The sequence below is a fragment of the Natrix helvetica genome (genome assembly GCF_964273705.1).
Source record: "Natrix helvetica genome assembly, chromosome: W".
NCBI classification, from domain to species: Eukaryota; Metazoa; Chordata; class Lepidosauria; order Squamata; family Natricidae; genus Natrix; species Natrix helvetica.
The window spans coordinates 81,519,425-81,536,954 of NC_138555.1; the positions used below are offsets into that span (position 1 = coordinate 81,519,425).

General features: G+C 48.5%; 1 protein-coding gene across 1 annotated transcript in view; it reads right to left on the reverse strand.

The window, feature by feature from the left end:
* Positions 1-929: 929 nt before the first annotated feature.
* MMP14 (matrix metallopeptidase 14) overlaps positions 930-17,530 on the reverse strand; it is a 28,948-nt gene continuing 12,347 nt past the window's right edge. The window contains exons 4-9 of the mRNA XM_081968886.1: positions 16,626-16,787; positions 14,657-14,820; positions 13,506-13,644; positions 10,732-10,882; positions 9,010-9,125; positions 930-3,906 (exon numbers count right to left, since the gene is read on the reverse strand). Coding sequence (XP_081825012.1) covers positions 3,590-3,906; positions 9,010-9,125; positions 10,732-10,882; positions 13,506-13,644; positions 14,657-14,820; positions 16,626-16,787 — 1,049 coding nt within the window. The 3' untranslated portion in view covers positions 930-3,589. The remainder of the gene's footprint in view (positions 3,907-9,009; positions 9,126-10,731; positions 10,883-13,505; positions 13,645-14,656; positions 14,821-16,625; positions 16,788-17,530) is intronic.

Genomic DNA, 17,530 nt, shown 5'->3' on the forward strand with positions numbered 1-17,530 from the left:
AGGACGTGGTCAATCACGGACCGACTACAGGAGTTAGTCCTCGACTTACGACTGCAACCGAGCCCAAAATGTACGTTGCCGAGTGAGAAATTTGTTGAACGAGTCTTGCCCCGCTTTACGACTCTTCTTGCTGCGGTTGTTCAGCGAAACACTGCCGTTGGGAAGCGAATCCGGTTCCCCCCTTGAGTTTGCTTGTCAAAAGGGGATCGCGCCACCCCAGGGCACCGCAACCGTCATAAGTGTGAGTCAGTTGTCAGGCACCCGGACGTAAATCACATCACCCTGGGGATGCTGAAATGGTCGTTCAGTGTGAAAAGCGGTCACCTAAGTCCCTTTTTTTCAGTGCCTTCGTAACTTCAAACGGTCACTAAGCGGACTCTCGTAAGTCGGGGACTGCCTGGAAGTGAATCCCTTTCAGTCCTCACATTTTCAATCGTATAGACCCGCGGATGGTGAACCTATGCCTCAGGTGGCACGCGGAGTCCTCTCTGCGGCGACGCGAGCCATCGGCGCAAGCTAACCTCCCCTGCGCCTATGCGCCCCAACTGCTGGCCAGGTAATTTTGGGGTCTCTGCTGTGCATGCGCAGGTGGGGTTATAACCCTGCTTTATACAGGAAGTCCTCGACTTACGACCGCAACATTTGAGCCCAACATTTCTGTCGCTTTAACGAGACGGGTGTGAAGTGAACCTCGCCCCTTTTTACGACCTTCATAAATATGAATCAGATGCCAAGCGTCCGAATTTCGATCACAGGACCGACGGTCATAAGCGTGGGGAAAAAAAGGGTCCCTTTTTCTCAGCGCCGTTATAACTTTGAACTCTTGTTAAGCCGAGGACTTTAACTCTTTTTTTTTTCTTTTTTTTTGCCCTCCGAAGAAAAAATGATAATAAATCACACTTTATACTACTTTTAAAAAAGAGGGGGGGAAATTCAGCATTTATTATTTTTCTTTTTTTAAAAAAAAATGTAAAAGGGGGGAAATTATTTTTGGCGTTTTTTTTATAACAAAAAAAAGTTTTTGTTTTTTTTTAAAGTAACAAAACAAGTTTCTTAGACAGGCCGGGGGCCAAAGCAAAATAAATCTTTTAAAACTTCCAGCGTTTTCAAGTCCATTTCTCCACCCAGAAATGGTGTGGTGTGTGTGGTGGGTTGGTTTTTGGTGTTTGTTTTTTTAAATGATTTATTATTGCTAACGTTAAAAAGGAATAACAGAATGGAAACAGCCTACATTACCGGCTGTTGCCATTTGACATATATTTATATATATATATATATTTATATATATTTATATCCCTTTGAAAGAACGGGTGTTTATTATTAATAACAAAATAATAATAACAATAATAATAAAAAGTAGAACAATAAACAATATTAAACCCACCCCACCCCACCCCAGAAACAATTCGATCGTTAAACACAGTTTAATTCCGTTTCGAGACCCCCTTTGAAAATATTTATATAAATCACCCACCCCCCTGCCCTTATTTTTAAAAAATGCTCTGAGCAGGATTTAGGGGTGGGTGGGTATAAGGCACCCAATTCCCGGCCTGCAGGATTTCAACCTCCTATGCCTATTCTAATATCACAGCATCCCATGAATGTGCTATTTTTAATCCCTTGCATTTTTGTTTCTTTTTAAAAAAAATGCATTTTCTATATAATAATTAAAATTACATACTTAAAAAAAAATATCAAGACACAGGATCGTAAGGCAGTTTGAGGCAGTTCTCTGGTGCAATTTATCTCTCCCGCCCCCCCTCCCCATTTTGCAAAAAACCCCACCCAATACCCGCGACTTTGGGTTCATTTTCGCATGGATTTTAAATCGGGGTCCCCAATCATGGCCACTTTAAGATGGGTGGACTTCAACTCCCAGAATTCCTCAGGCAGCCATGGTGGCTGGGGAATTCTGGGAGTTGGAGTCCGTGAGTCTTAAAATAGCTAAGGTTGGGGACCATTTTAAATGACAAAGCCGGTGGACTTCAACTCCCAGAATTCCTCAGGCAGCCGTGCTGGCTGGGGAATTCTGGGAGTTGGAGTCCGTAAGTCTTAAAATAGCTAAGGTTGGGGACCATTTTAAATGACAAAGCTGGTGGACTTCAACTCCCAGAATTCCTCAGGCAGCCGTGCTGGCTGGGGAATTCTGGGACTTGAAGTCCGTAAGTCTTAAGTTTGGGGAGTCCCTGTTTTAAAGGACAACTGTAAACACCAGGTTAATATCGTCAGATGGAGAGGTTAACACTTCCCAGAAGCGGCCCTGCCAACATCTGGATTTAGTGGGTCAACCTCATCCCCAGTCAGGTGCCCTCCAGGGAAACAGAGGGCTCCATCCCCAAATTCTTGGCCAAAATGTCCGACAAGCTTTGAAAATTGAGTCCTAACATGGGGTGCCCACGGGAGCAGGTCCAAACCAAAAGTAATAATCAAGATGGCGGTCAAGGATGGTGACCATCTTGACTTTTTGAATGACCCTGGATCTCACCCAGATGGGACAACTGGTCTCGGCAAACATCTCCTGCATAGCCCACATAATCTTGGTCCCTCCCTCCCTCCCTTTCTCTCTCAAACATGCCCCATTTTCCAATATGAACAAGGTACCAACGGCCCACTTCATTACGTCATGAGGAAAGCTCAGCTTAACCGCCACCCACCCCCTTTCCCACCTGACCGGTTAGGCCCTTTATGATTCTTCGCTACCCCCTCCCCAAGGAAAGTTGGCGTTTGGGACAGACCTACCAACCCTGGCGCCCCACCCATTTTCCTCCCTGCTACGTCGGATCGGTAGACACCATCGCCCGTCAGCCATGGTTCTTCCTTCCTTCTTGCCCAATTGGAAGGAGAAGGTCCCCTGTGATTCCCTTCCAGATCCTTGGATCTCTAGATATGAGCTCTATCATCACTTTGCCCACCAACGAGCCACCACCTGCAACTTCCCTACCCATTGCGGTTCACTGGTTCGGCAAGATGGTTCTCCACCGTTTGCCCTCAGAAGGAAGGACCAGCAAGTGGCCAGAGAGAGACCTAGAGACCAATTTTTAGATTTGAAATTCCACGGGACGGTCAGGAGAATGAACAGTGTTCGCGGTATGGATTTCGGCTCGCCAGTTTTGCAAGCGGGAAGGTCAGGAGGTGTGTCCTTTCTCTAATGAGGTCAACAAATGGGTAGCCATGAGGTTGGCCTGGCCATAACCCCTGTAGAGTAGGCTCCCTCAACTTTCTGCCTCATCGGATTAATTAAGGGGTGCGCTCAGCACACCCGCTTGCCCAGTGGGGTGAGAACGGATAACGGAAACGCCATGGGAAGGAAAGAGAGGGCTGTGGGGAAGACAGGAAAGAAAGAAGGAAGGCCATTGTGGTCAAGAAAAGCTCTTGGAGAGAGAGAGAACGTGGCTGATGGCCGGCAAGCAGGCGAGCTGGACAAGACGTCCGACAGAAAATGGGACGGAGAAGCAGGGAGGAATGGAGTGCCAGGAGAACGATGACTCGAAAGGTGGCGACAAAGAAACCGGACCCGAATTGTGACAGGCAGGTAGACAGGGTGGAAAGCAGGTGAGACCTGTCCTCCTGAAACATCCCCAAAGGACGGTCACACCTTGTCCAGCAGAGACCGCTGGCAATAGAGTAACCGTTTGGGCGTGCCGTAACGCTTGAAGATCAGAATGGCGACTCCCACGGCGCAGATGGTGAGGAGTAGCAGGACGGGGATCACCACCGCGGCGGCGTTCAGCCCGCCTTCCTCAGCATTGTCCACCTCAATGATGATGACTTCTTCTCCCTCGCGACGGTCATCGGTGGTGCATCCCATCCAGTCTCGCAACACCGACTTAGGGTAGCCCGGTTCGACCCTGAGTTTCTCATTGTTGAACTTCCAGTAACGGTCTCCCTTGTAAAAGTAGGTGAAGGCTAGGGAGGGGAAACAAAGAACAGACACGGGAAAGTAAGAACGTGGTAGTACATTAAATGAGAAATTGTTCTGACCCAACTCCCCAAACACGACCAACCCTCTGAAGTGAACTCAAAGATTCCTTTGTTAGGAGCGCTGGCAAAAAGGTTCTCTCTCGCCGCAGGTTAACAAGTCCGTCCTGCAGGGAGATGAATACTGTATTTTTCTGAGTATAAGACGCACCTTTTTCCTTCAAAAAAGAGGCTGAAAATCTGTGCGTCTTATACTCTGAAAAATACGGTAGTTGTCTGCCACATCTATTCAGCTCCGCCCCCTGCCTTTTATCCCCAGAGCTAGGGTGGGGTTTCGCTAGCAGCGGTGGCTTTTCCGTCCCGAGGATCAGCCCATGGATTTCCACTGCTCTCCTCTCCTCTGCCTTCTGTGCGTCAGGCACTGGACCCAGCTGTTTCTCCTCTTCCTCATCAGCCACCTCCGGACCTGAGGGCTGTTGACACTCCATCTGAGGGATGACGGACAGCCCAGGCCCTGCCTCTCTCTCTCTCTCTCTCTCTCTCTCTCTCTCTCTCTCTCTCTCTCTCTCTCTCTCTCTCCCAGCTCCACTCCTTCTTCCCCCTCAGAGATCTCAGGTTGCCTTGATGCTGACCCTGACTCCCACAGGCCACAACAGAAATGCAAACGGCCATTTTGAATATGGGATGGTGTGGCCCTTTTGTGACTTTACAAGTCGAAGTTCACGAGTCCTAAAGGGGCCATAGTTCCCCATCCCTGCTTTAAATTTCAGATTTGTGATGAGAATTATGGGAATCAAACACGGGTACTCCTCAACTTACAACCTCTCATCTAATGACTGTTCGAAGTAAAGACAACACCGAAAAAAAGGGCCGTTTTTTCACACTTACAACCACTGTAACATCCCTGTGGTCATGTGATCAAAATTAGCCTAGAGGTGGAGTTCAATCCTAGATAGAGGCAGATGTTTTTCTTTCTGGGCACACTGAGAATATATCTGCCGAACAAAACTCTGCACTGGTGACAAGAAAGGCATCCAGCCATTAAAACACTGAGTATTGCTCAGATTACATCCCGCAAGGGATTAGGGCCAGGATGGTGAACCTAATATGGCATGGGTGCCACAGGTGGCACGCAGAGCTATTGTCAGGACGAGATGTTGCCCTGTCAGCTGGCCAGCACGCATGCGCGCTCAGGCCAGCTGACTTCAGCCTTTTTTTGAGGCCATTTTTTGCCCTCCCCAGGCCCCAGAGGCTTTATAGGAGCCTGGGGATGTGTGAAAACATCCTCTCCCCCCCTCCCCCCGAGGCCCTCCGGAGGCTTGAGGAGCTTCCCTGAAGCCTTTGGAGCACAAAAAAACGGCCCTACAGGCAAACCAGAAGTTCGGAAACAGTGACTTCCAGTTTGCTCATGGGGTCATTTGCTCGTAGGGTCGTTTTTCATCCTCCGGAGCCTTCAGGGAAGCCTCCTGAAGGTCCCTGAAGGCGCCAGAGGACTAAAAGCGGCCCTACGAGCAAACCGGAAGTCTGTTCCTGAACTTCCGGTTTGCCCATAGGGCCGGGTTTTTGCACTCCGGAGGCTTCAGGGAAGCTCCTGAAGCTTCCGGAGAGCCTCCAGGAGGAGGCGGGGGAGGCCATTTTCGCCCTCCCCAGGCTCTATAAAGCCTCTGGTTCCTGGGGAGGGCGAAAAAAGCATGCAAAAAATGGGGGGGGGGGAGCTGGTCACGCACGAATGTGCGCTGGGGGTCGCGCATTGCATTATGGGTGTGGCATGCCCGCACGCGACCCCCCCCCCTGCCAAAAAGCCAAAAAAAGGGTCGCCATCACTGGATTAGGGGGTTGTGAAAAGATTACGATGAATTCAATTAAACTTAAAAATCCCCCTGCTTCGTTCCTATCAGTTATTCGAAACGCTCAAAATAAATCCAGACACCTCATTTGCATCTTACGGATGAAATCGGCGGGGATATATTTTGGCTGGAGAAAAAAAGGAAGAATGCATATGCTAAGCAATACTGATCCTACTTAAGCAGGACTTCCAAATTTGGATGAGAAAGAAGGACCCCTTCTTCCCAATAAGGAAAATGATTAAGATAAACCTTAATCCGTCCATTGTGTGAATAATCATTACTAACAAGACATCGGTGAATCACTTTAGGCAGGCGCATTAACAGACGCTAGAAATTTTTCGTCAGGGTGGAAATGACTGTGAGCTACTCATCTACGTTCCTGATCGGTAAATATAAACTGTAGAGGAGATTAAATATGAGTTTGAGGCTCCTAAAAGCATCTTCGGCAAACGCCCGTTTGATCTCCTCAGAAAAAAGCGAATTTATGGATGCCATTGCTTTGATTTACCACCGTTCAAAGGCAAAACAGAATCCAGTTGAATTGTATTTTAAATCCATTTCGATTTTCCTCTGGGTTCTGCTCATTCCTGAAGGGGGCCTTCTCCCTCTGACCCATCACACCAGTTAGAAACCATGGCTTGGAAGCCGAAATGAACTGGAAGCGGTGAATTCAAACTATGAAGCGGGAAGCCGAGGCTAAAGGTCAGAGTTTCCCGATAATACGAGCTGTTAAAAGACAGTGGAACAACTTGCCACATTCAATGATTGTCAACTCGCAAAGCATCCCTGACCTGCTCTCGAGTTGCCATAGGCGAGGGGGAATGGGGAACTGACAACACAGCACGGCAGCCACAAACAGAAGCACATTCCACGCATATATTTTTACTCTCAAGGCTGTCTCCCAGGTTACCCGCAGCAGCCGGAGGGGGAGTGATCTCTATAGCCCGGGAAAGTGCTCCCGTTGGAGAATATGATTTATGACACACCCTGGGGGGGGGGGGGGAAACAGGGTCATAACTGGGTCGTAAATTTCGTGTGGTCAGAGCTGGCTTCAGTTGGGTCCATGCCGACATGTTGCTCCTAATAAATAACTGGATCTCATTTGAAGCTTGGCTCGATACACATGGTTTAATTAGGGTGTCCCTCGGAACCCTGACAATTATGGGTTCACTATCTCTTCAAACAGGCAGTGAAGCTGCACCAACTAAGGATTTCAACTAGATGATCTCTAAAGTGCCTTCTAATTCAAAGGTTCTAGAAAAAAACCATGTCGCTATTTTTAAGGGATTTTTCGAAGTTATTTGGCTTCCTAACAGGAAGAGTAAACAAGAAATACCTTCCGCAATTAAAAGGGGAACTATTACTGGACTAGAAACACAAAATTAAAATCGGGCCACTGTTGAACTTTGGAGAAGACATTCCCTTGCACTCAAACCTACCTCACAGGGATGTCATAGGGATTCTTCACGGCAGTCTAAATTGGTTCTTGTGTGGAATAATCCCAGGGATTAAAACCAATCTACCCTTCCTTCAAAAGGGTGCGGTGGCCTCAGTAGCTAAGACACTGAACTTGTCCATCAGAAAGGTCGGCGGTTTGGCGGTTCGAATCCCTAGCACCACGTAACGGAGTGAGCGCCCGTTACTTGTCCCAGCTTCTGCCAACCTAGCAGTTCGAAAGCAGGTAAAAAATGCAAGTGGAAAAATAGGAACCACCTTTGGTGGGAAGGGAACAGCGTTCCGTGAGCCTTCGGCATTTAGTCATGCCGGCCACATGACCACGGAGACGTCTTCGGGCAGCGCCGGCTCTTCGGCTTTGAAACGGAGATGAGCACCGCCCCCTAGAGTCAGGAACGACTTGCACAGATGTGCGAGGGGAACCTTTACCTTTTACCCTACCTTCAGAGACTCGGTATTTCTCAACCTCATCCATTTTTAAGATGCATGAACTTCAACTCCCAGAATTCTGAAACACCCAATAATCAACCTTCCCAAGTAGCCATGTTGTGTTATCCAACACACGCTCTCATCATATCTATGAAGATTCACAGGTCATGGTCATCCCAAAGGTGCTTTTTTCCAAAGGCAACCGGACTTGGTTTTTCCTTGAAGACATTTTGCTTCTCATCCTAAGAAGCTTCTTCGTTTCTGACTGAATGGTGGCTAGCACTTTTTTTCTGAGAGTCGTTGAGGCCACTTGGAGGTGTATCTCTGCTCTTCTGACTGAGGGCTTCCCAAGAGTACGAAACAAACTCCTCATCCCGGTAAAACCCCTTTTATTAATTTACCGTGAATTCTGCTCATTCACAGCCGGCAAAGTCTATCAAAGGAGCTCTCCAAGCTTCTCTGGCTTGGAGAGCTGACAGGCCGATATCTGCAGAACTTGGCAAGCAGTTTCCAAGCGTCACTAACCAATTAAGCGAACTAATTGTCTCCTGCAAACTCCACTCCCCTTTTGCTCCCTCTTTTATTTCCTCTGGGAAGGGCCGTTCATCGTCCACCTGTGGCCTTACTCCCAAGTCAACCCCTGTCCCTTAGCTGTTCCCTTCGTCTGGCAACTCTGCATATGCGCACACTGGGAACAGGCTCCAGCTGTTCTTCTGCCTCACTGATGTCTGACTCCGAAGGCAGCTGATAACTGTCAGACGGCTCTGGCCCCCTCTCTGCCTCCGACACAGAGCCCTCCTCCGAGCCTTCCCCAGACTCCAGGACTGGCCCGTGTTCCTCCCCAACCTCTCACTGTCCGAATCTGTTGACAGCTCCGCTGGCGGGCCACAACAAGTGCCCTCAGGGTCATCTGAATAGCTCTATACCTGTTTGCGCTATTCAGGTGACCCTGAGGGCACGGATACAAGTGGACTCAGCGACTCTCAGAGAGAGTACTAATGATCAGATGACTTCAAGGAATAGAAATCCTTCTACCCTCCACCATTCAGTCAGAAGTATCTTGGATGAGAAGCGAAATGTTTTCACGGAGAAAGAAAGTCCAGCTGCCTTTGGAAAAAGCAGCTTTTGGGACATGTTCTTATCACCCACCCAATATAACAGATGGGAGTTTTTTACTTTCAACAGTAGGGAGCCACTTTGCAAAATAATAATAATAATAATAATAATAATAATAATAATAATAATAATAATAATAATAGATCGTGGGAACGCTTTCGATGGTAGAAAAACAAGATTCTTTTCGAGCGCTCTTGCGAAGGGATCTTAATTTTCTCCACCTCCTTTCTTTTCTGTATCTTACCTTCGTCACTGCCCATAAATGCGCCTCGAGGTGAGTCGGGAATTCCCCCCCAAACATCAATGTTCTTAGGGTAATCCGCGTCGACGGATCGGGTCTCCTCATTGAAGCGATAATACCTGCGTTGCGAAAAGAGAACGCGTAAAGTTTCCTAACGAGGATTCATAATGATCAAGCCAATGTTTTAATACAAAAGCCAGTGATTTATTAACAGCTTCATGAGGCATTATTCGTGAGGCAAGATTTATTCACAGCCATTTCTTTGCTTTTTTTTATCCGGTTCTGAACTTTGCCCCTATTCCTTTCCTCCCCTCAGTCTGTGTCATAAATCACGTTAACCGATAGATACACCCATCTCAAACCAGCTACTGTAATCGGAGATCCGGCTCCGCCGACAGTCAACATGGAGAGTTGACAGAATGTTGAGATCAGAAGTGATATTCAGCCGGTTCGGATCGGTTCACCCGAACCGGTTGCGGAGACCTGCGGGCGGGCCTGCCCACCCACCTTGGCTCCAAAAAACATCCTATCTAGCCCCATTTTCGGCGCTACGCATATGCGTGCACACCACGCATGTGAGCAAAGCGCATGCGTGGAAGGCCGCCCGTATGCGTGGAAGGGGAACACGCTCACATTTGCGAAAGGTTGGTAAGCTTTTGTGAATCCCATCGCTAGTTGAGATCCATGGACTGAAAAAGAGGCCAATTTAAGGAGTGGGTTGGACTAGAAGACCTCGAGGGTCCCATCCGACTCTTACAAGTTATGATGGGAATTAGGTACGAAATTGACACCTGCTTCATCAAAACCTTCAGGAAGTCTGCAATGTCAATTGTTAAATCTGTTGCGACCTTCTGACGAAGAAAGTATTCTGACCTAGGCTTCCCCCACAGCAGGAAGCCAAATTCTCGTCCCAATAAACCCCTTTTATTTAATTTACAGTGAATTCCTCTCCAGCAAGGTCTTTCCTCTCCCACAGTCTTTCAAGATAGTTCACAATTACCGACCTTTATCAGGCTTGGAGAGTGGCCAGTCCGATATCTTTCAGACGCCCCAATATTTGGCAAGAATGCAGGAATGAACTAAATTGTCTCCTGCAAACTCCACTCCCCGGTCGCTCCTCTTTTATTCCCTATGGGAGGGGGCATTCACCGTCCACCTGTGGCGTTACTCTCAAGTCGACCCTTGTTCCTAAGCTGTTCCCTTCTCCTGGCAACTCTGTGCATGCGGACCCTGGGAACAGGCTCCAATTGTTCATCTGCCTCATTGATTGTCTGACTCCGAAGGCAGCTGATAAGTGGCATACCGCTCTGGCCCTATCTCTGCTTCCAATGCAGAGCCCTCATCAGAGCCTTTCCCAGACTCCAGGAGTGGCCCATGTTCCTCCCCAACCTCCTCTCCTCACTGTCCGAATCTGCTCCCAGCTTCTCTGGCAGGCGACAACCCAAAGTCAAATGGGGAAGGTAGATTCATTTATCCCCAAGATGTTTTTTTTAGATTCTAGCTTCATTCAACAGCCTAACAATGGCAACGATTCCCTTTAACAACGGTGGCAAGACAGGTCGTAAAATGGAGCAAACGGTCTCGCTGTACAACCATCTCGCTCAGTAACAGAAATTCTAAGTCTCAACTGCGGTCGTAAAACAAGGACTACCCGCATTAACACACTGGGATAATCCCTGATCCAGCGAAACAGACGCAAAGATGAGGAATATTTGGGCAACTCACTTATTTCCTCGGAAAAAGTACGTTTTTCCACTCGGCATCCAGAAAAGGGCAGCATCGATCCGATCTGTGGGGAGCCGCCTTCCTAACTCCTTGATATGTTTCGGGTATCCCGGCTCCAGGTTGGCTTCATTGAAAACCCAATGTTTGTCTCCTGCAAAGAGAAGACGGTCAACCAGCCATGCTAAGTACCGTATTTTTCGGAGTATAAGACGTACCTTTTTCCCTCAAAAAAGAGGCTGAAAATCTGGGTGCGTCTTATACACTGAATACAGCATGTTTTGCCTCTTGAAATCCTGCCCTCTTCACCAAAATGGCCACGTATAACCTTTAGGAGAGCGCTCCTGGGGGCTGGGGAGGGCAGAAATGAGCAAAAAACGGGCCGCTTTTTGCTCAATTTTGGCCCCCCAGCCTTAAGGAGCACACTATAAGCCTCCTAAAGGCTATTCATGCCCGTTTTTTGCTCGTTTCTTGGTTCCCCCCCCCCCAGGAACACCCTATAAGCCTCCTAAAGGCTATTCATGCCCATGTTTTGCTCGTTTCTTGGGTCCCCCCCCCAAGAACACTCTATAAGCCTCCTAAAGGCTATTCACGCCCATTTTTTGCTCGTTTTTGATTCCCCGCACCCCCAAGAACACTCTATAAGCCTCATAAAGGCTATTCATGCCCTTTTTTGAAGAAAAAAAAAGAGCCCATTTTCACAGAAAATGAGCCATTTTGGGGAGGTTTGCAGAGTGCAAAAACGTCTTTTTTTTAAATTTGCCTCTTCAAAACCTTGGTGCGTCTTATACTCCGGTGCGTCTTATGCTCTGAAAAATATGGTATCTCTGGTCTTTTTTTGAGAAGCATTCAAAGCTGTTGGGCTTCTCTAATCTAGTGAAAAGAAAGACTAGGGTAGACATGATAGCAGCATTCTGGTATTTGAGGGGCTGCCCCAAGGAGGAAGGGGGGGGCAACCTGTTCACCAAAGCACCAGAAGGCAAGAGAAGAAGCAATGGATGGAAACTAATCAAGGAGAGAAGCAATCTGGAATGAAGGAGAAACTTCTTGGCCATGAGGACAATTAACCAATGGAACAACTTGCCACCAGAACTTGTGGGCTCTCCATAGGTGGAGGTTTTTTAAAAAGAGACTGGGCAACCATTTGTCTAGAATGGTATAAAGTCTCTTGCTCGAGCAGGGGGTTGGACTAGAAGACCTCCAACATCCCTTCCAACACTGTTAGACTTCTGTTCGGTTGGCCCTCTGTTTCATTTAACTTCAAATTGAAAAATGAATAACCGAAGCCCCGTGTCTGAGTTGTATATCACTGGCTGCTTCCGGTAGTTCTGATGCAAACGGGATCATGAATGGACAAACCATTCCTTTGTTCGGGCCAATAAACTTGGAAATGAGAACCGGCTGGTTAGCGTCTCAAATCAAATCACTTTGCGGCAGTGAAAATGCGTTTAAATATTAGTAGCTCGGGTTGGCAGCTTGGCTGTCGGTTTGAGTTCTGTGCTCGGCATTTGGGTTGCAAACGTATCGTCACCGTTCGAGGAGACATCGTCAGTGCATTTTGAGTTGGGCTCGTCTGATGAGTCTGACGAGTTTTGAGTTGGGCTCGTCTGATGAGCCCAACTCAAAATGCACCGACGATGTCTCCTCGAACGGTGACGATACGCTTGCAACCCAAATGCCAAGCTTGGCGCTCAAACTGACAGTCTAACTTTATTGCAATCATTAACCAGTAGAGTTTAGCCTTTTTGTCGTTTCTCATTCTCTCTTTGGTCTTATAAATAATCCATCTTCAGCCAACACAGATTGTAATCTCAGCCACGGCAACCACGAAGTGGGACAAAGGCTCGTCACGTTAAAGAGCCAAGGGTTTTGATCGATCCTGCACCACTCTGAATCCCAATGTTACTCCAACGTTGTGTTCTCCAAAGACACCTTCTCCAGAGGTCTTGGATTACAGTTCCCATCCTCCCCAGCTGGTGCAACTGCTGCAAGAAAGGTCATCAAATGGGGCAAAACTCACTTCGCAATTGTCTCGCTTAGGGATACAAACCAGGGGCTCAATTGTAGTCGGAAGTTGAGGACAACCTGTATATTTTGTCGATGATTTACAATTGATGGGCAGTTACACTAAAATTCACATGTTAGGCTTGGTTTGCAAAAACCAAGAGACATTGTAGAGCAGGATTCACCAACCTTTCGGACCTCAGGGACCACACAATTCATAATTTTAAATCCGGTGGACCACTAATATGAATTAGTGACGGGATGGGGTCCTTCAGGCACTTAGCTTGGCCGCCTGTTAGCGGAGAGAAAGGCCCGGGGTCAACCCTAGGTTTGCTAAGAAGCTCAAACACGGCCAAGAATGACTGTTTGTCTTGTAGCCAGCTTGGGCACTAGATCGGCCTCCTACAAACTCTGTCTTTTGAGGAGCCCAGCCTAATTTTCCCCACACCGCTCACTGAAGCGCCTGGACTCCCAGGGAGGGAAGCGCTGCAGCTACTAAACAGGAAGCCAAGCTAAGTGCCTGAAGGACCCCATCCCATTAGCGAGCGGGAAGTAATTGCTTCTCTGGTCTAGGAGCCGTAGTTTGAGGATCCCTGATTTAGCGCAATGTAAAAAATGCCAAGATTTTTCTGCGGACCACCAACATTTTCTCATGGACCACGCCTGGCTGCCCGCTGATGTAGGGAAAGCGATTTAAGTTTGTGCTTCACGCTCTGTAATCTTGCTGGCTCCTCTCGGTCCAAAGTCGAGCCCTTCCGACCCAAAACACTAACCTTTGAAAAAGACAAATTTCCCATCTTTCCTCTCGTAGGCCGTGTTGATTGAGGCAGGAAGACCGACCCAGAACTGACCGATCGGGAGGGGATATCCGTCGATCACGCGGTTATTACGTACTCGCCAAAACCATTTATCCTGGAAAATGTGAAATGTTCACTTCGTCAGTCAAGTTACGGGAATGAAAAGAGACGTCAGCAGGGATCATTTCCGTGGGAAATTCAAATCTAGGCACCTTCATGTATAAAAACCAGAGGTGGTTCGAACCGGTACGGCCGCCCGTGCCTTCAAACTGATTCTATCTTGTTTTCTGCTTGCACAGAAGCAGTTTTTTTCACTACTGCGCATGCACGCAGAGCGCGCCCAAAGCACGTCGCAAAGCAAGGCGGCCGTAAAAGAAACCGGAACCCACCCCTGATAAAAACCATTAAATACAGAGGGCGTAAATTAGGGATTAGGTGCTTGGTGGTAACACACAACATAGGACCATCATTCCAGGCTCAATTATGGTCATAAATCTAATCTACCTGAAATCCAGATGAAGTTGAAAGCAATCTTTTCTAATGGGGTATTTGTTCTGACTTAGGCTTCCCAAGATCATGAAGCAGACTCCTCGTCCCGATAAAACCTCTTTTAATTAGGTTAAAGGGAACTCCTCTCCAGCAAACAGTCTTTCGTCAGATTTCACAACTAAAGACCTTTATCAGGCTTGGAGAGCTGCCGGGCCAATATCTTTTAAACACCAAGCTGTAGCAGCAATTCCTTGGCAAGAAGTCAGGAACAGATCTTCATCTTAACTAACTGTCTCCTGCAAACTCCCCTCCCCTTTTCTCCTCTTTATTCCCTATGGGAGGGGCCATTCACCGTCCACCTGTGCCTTTACTCCCGAGTCAACCCTTATTCCTTAGCTCTTCCCTTCTCCTGACAGCTCTGCGTATGCGCACACTGGGAACAGGCTCCAGCTGTTCTTCTGCCTCACTGATCTCCAACTCCAAAGGCAGCTGATAACTGCCAGACGGCCCTGGCCCTATTTCTGCCTTCAACGCAGAGCCCTCCCCAGAGTCTTCCCCAGACTCCAGGACTGGCACATGTTCCAACCCAACCTCCTCACTCTCTGTGAGGACCACAACTACGATGCCAAATCTCTCACCTTGAAGACAAACATCTCGCCCCGGAGTACCGCAATGGTGTCAAACCGTCCGTCGCAGATGTTGGGGCCATATGTCGGGTTCTTGGGGGGCCTGTGAGGATTTCTGGGTTTGGGAGTCGTCCGAGGGATCGGGGGAGGTTTGGTGGGATGGCCGCCTTCCGATCCTGAAGAGAATGGAAGGAAAAGAGTTGGTCTGAAGCTCCACCTGAATTCCAAAATCTAAGACGGCTGATGAGGGAAGAAGCTTTTCTAACTGGTTTTCCTCCCCAGGGACAATCTCCTATCTCCACAACCACGAGCTGAGGACGACGGGAGTTGAATCAAACTCAGGATGGGTTCTGGACAGAGGTGGTATTCAGCCAGTTTGTACCGGTTCAGCCGGTTCATACTGGTTCACTCGAACCGGTAGTGGAAATCGTGGGTGGAATCGTGAGTGGAATCGCGGGTGGAATCGCGGGTGGAATCGCGGGTGGAATCGCGGGTGGGCCCACCCATCCGCCCCGGTTCTATGCCATCCTATTTAGGCACGTTTTCAAGTCTCGCGCATGTGTGCAAGCCACACGCCCGAGCAAAGCACATGCATGGAAGGTTGTGTGAATGTGAGGGCGCGCACGCGCACATTTGCGAAGCGGTAGGGAAAGTAAGTGAATACCACCCCTGGTTCTGGAGTGAAGAACACTTCTCTAGGAGTTGAGAAACCACAACTAAGAATGGTCAAAGCGACCTCTATTAAGGTGTAAAATCCAACCTCCCAATTCTGGACGTTCTTGAATTGACCAAGGACAAAAGGCTATGTTTGAAATGGTGTTTGAGGAAGAAGAGAGAAAAATTCACAGAGGATTTACCATGTTTCCCTGTGTTTCTTATTTTCTTTTGACCCCCAAAGTAAGTACCTGGCCTTATTTTCAGGGGAGGTCTTATTATTTTTGAGGTGTGCAGGAGGCCCCTTAACCCCGGCCTTTGGCCCGTGGATCAGCTGATCCAGAGAGGACCAGAGGTTCTGTCTCTATTTCTGGCACACTCTTGCCAGCCCCGGCATTGCGGGTCCTGCCGCTCTTTTTGCGGCCGCCACTAAGAGAAAGGGCACGGTAACTAGGCTTTGCGGGAGTGGCCTCCACGAGGTCATTCTGCATGGATGGCAGGTGCATGCGGGGGGAGGGGGCATGTTTCCCCCCCCAGGAAATGGTGGGGACTGACTGCTTTTAAATATTTTAGGGGAGGGCTTATTTTAGCGTATGCGCTCAAAACCTTGATCTGGCTTATTATCCGGGGAGGTCTTATTTTTTGGGGAACAGAATAGTGAAGGTTGGGTGGCAAGCAAATTTCAGGGTTATTTCCTTTCTCTTTTTTCTGATTTCATAGCCCTGGTTTCTTTTTCTTTTTTTCATCCTAAACTCTATAGAGCACTGCTTCTCTCCAAAAGAATATCACGACGGTTACCAGCGTATGAATCTATTCCCGACCAACTGGGTGATCTTTTTTTTTTATTATTCACACCTGGTCAATAGGTAACATATAGGGGTGGGTTGTTAGGAGTTCGCACCCGTAGCTAAAGTCATGGCTGATTCAGAGAACCTCCACCCCTGGCTGGCCTCGCTTACTCCTGGATGGCCCACACCCATAATGCAATGCACGTGCGAAGCCTCCTGGGAACAAACACAGGGCTGCATGCGGGGCCCGTCCAACTCCACACATACACACGTGACCCGCCCGCCCACCAACATTGGGCGTGTGTCTCCCGCATGTGCAGCAGAGACCTGAAAATCAGCTGGTTGGCGGGAGGCACGTGTGAATGCATGGTGGAGATGAGCTGCGGCGACAGTTCGCGTACCCGCATAGAGGGCTTGGTGTGCGATCTGGGGCACACGTGCCATAAGTTCGCCATCGCGGGTATAGGGTTTCCTGCCTGAGTGAAGGGTTGGAGTAGAAGATCTCCAAGGTCCTTCCCTACTCAGTTATTCTGTTATACCATAGAGCTGTTGTATCCCCCGCCGGTCATCTTCTGGCAGCTCGAAGTTCTCCGTGTCCATCCACTGGTAGAAAGGAGCCATGATGGCGGAAGGGTCGTTTGAGTGCTCCAACCCCAGTGCGTGACCCAACTCATGGACGGCGACCAGGAAGATGTCATTTCCTGAAAGGCAGAGGGCAGGAAATGAGCTGGGGGCCTGAGGATGCTGTTGAAAATCCCTACCTCATTCTTCAGCTGTGGCAACTTCCCTCAACCTGGAGGAACCGCAGAAGAGAGAGATTGCTTCACAGCAGAAAATCAGGACTACATAGCTCAGCAAACTTTTGGGGACGTGGAGGATGGTGTTGAGGCCCGCCAGCGGCCAGCACAACTGGCAGCAGATTGATGGATTTTCGGATGGATTTTCCTTTCCAATAGGGGTTTTCAAAACATCTGAGCTGGCAGCAAATTCAGACAGTGAGGAGGTTGGGGAGGAACATGGGCCAGTCCTGGAGCCTGAGGAAGGCTCTGATAAGGGCTCTGCATCAGAGACAGAGATGGGGCCAGGGCCATCTGACAGTTATCAGCTGCCTTCGTAGTCAGAGATAAGGGGGGCAGAAGAACAGCTAGAGCCTGTTCCCAGTGTGTGCATGAGCAGAGCTGCCAGGAGAAAGGACTTGGGATTAAGGCCATAGGTGGACAGAGGAAATAAAAGAGGAGCGACAGGGGAGTGGAGTTTGCAGGAGACAATTAGTTTGCTAATTGGTTCATGACTCTCCAAGACTCCTTGCCAAGTTTTGCAGATATCGGCCTGGCAGCTCTCCAAGCCAGACAAGGCCTATGACTGTAAATCCTCCTTTGAAAGACTTTAACGGCTGGGAATGAGCAGAATTTACAGTAAATTAATAAAAGGGGTTTTTGCCAGG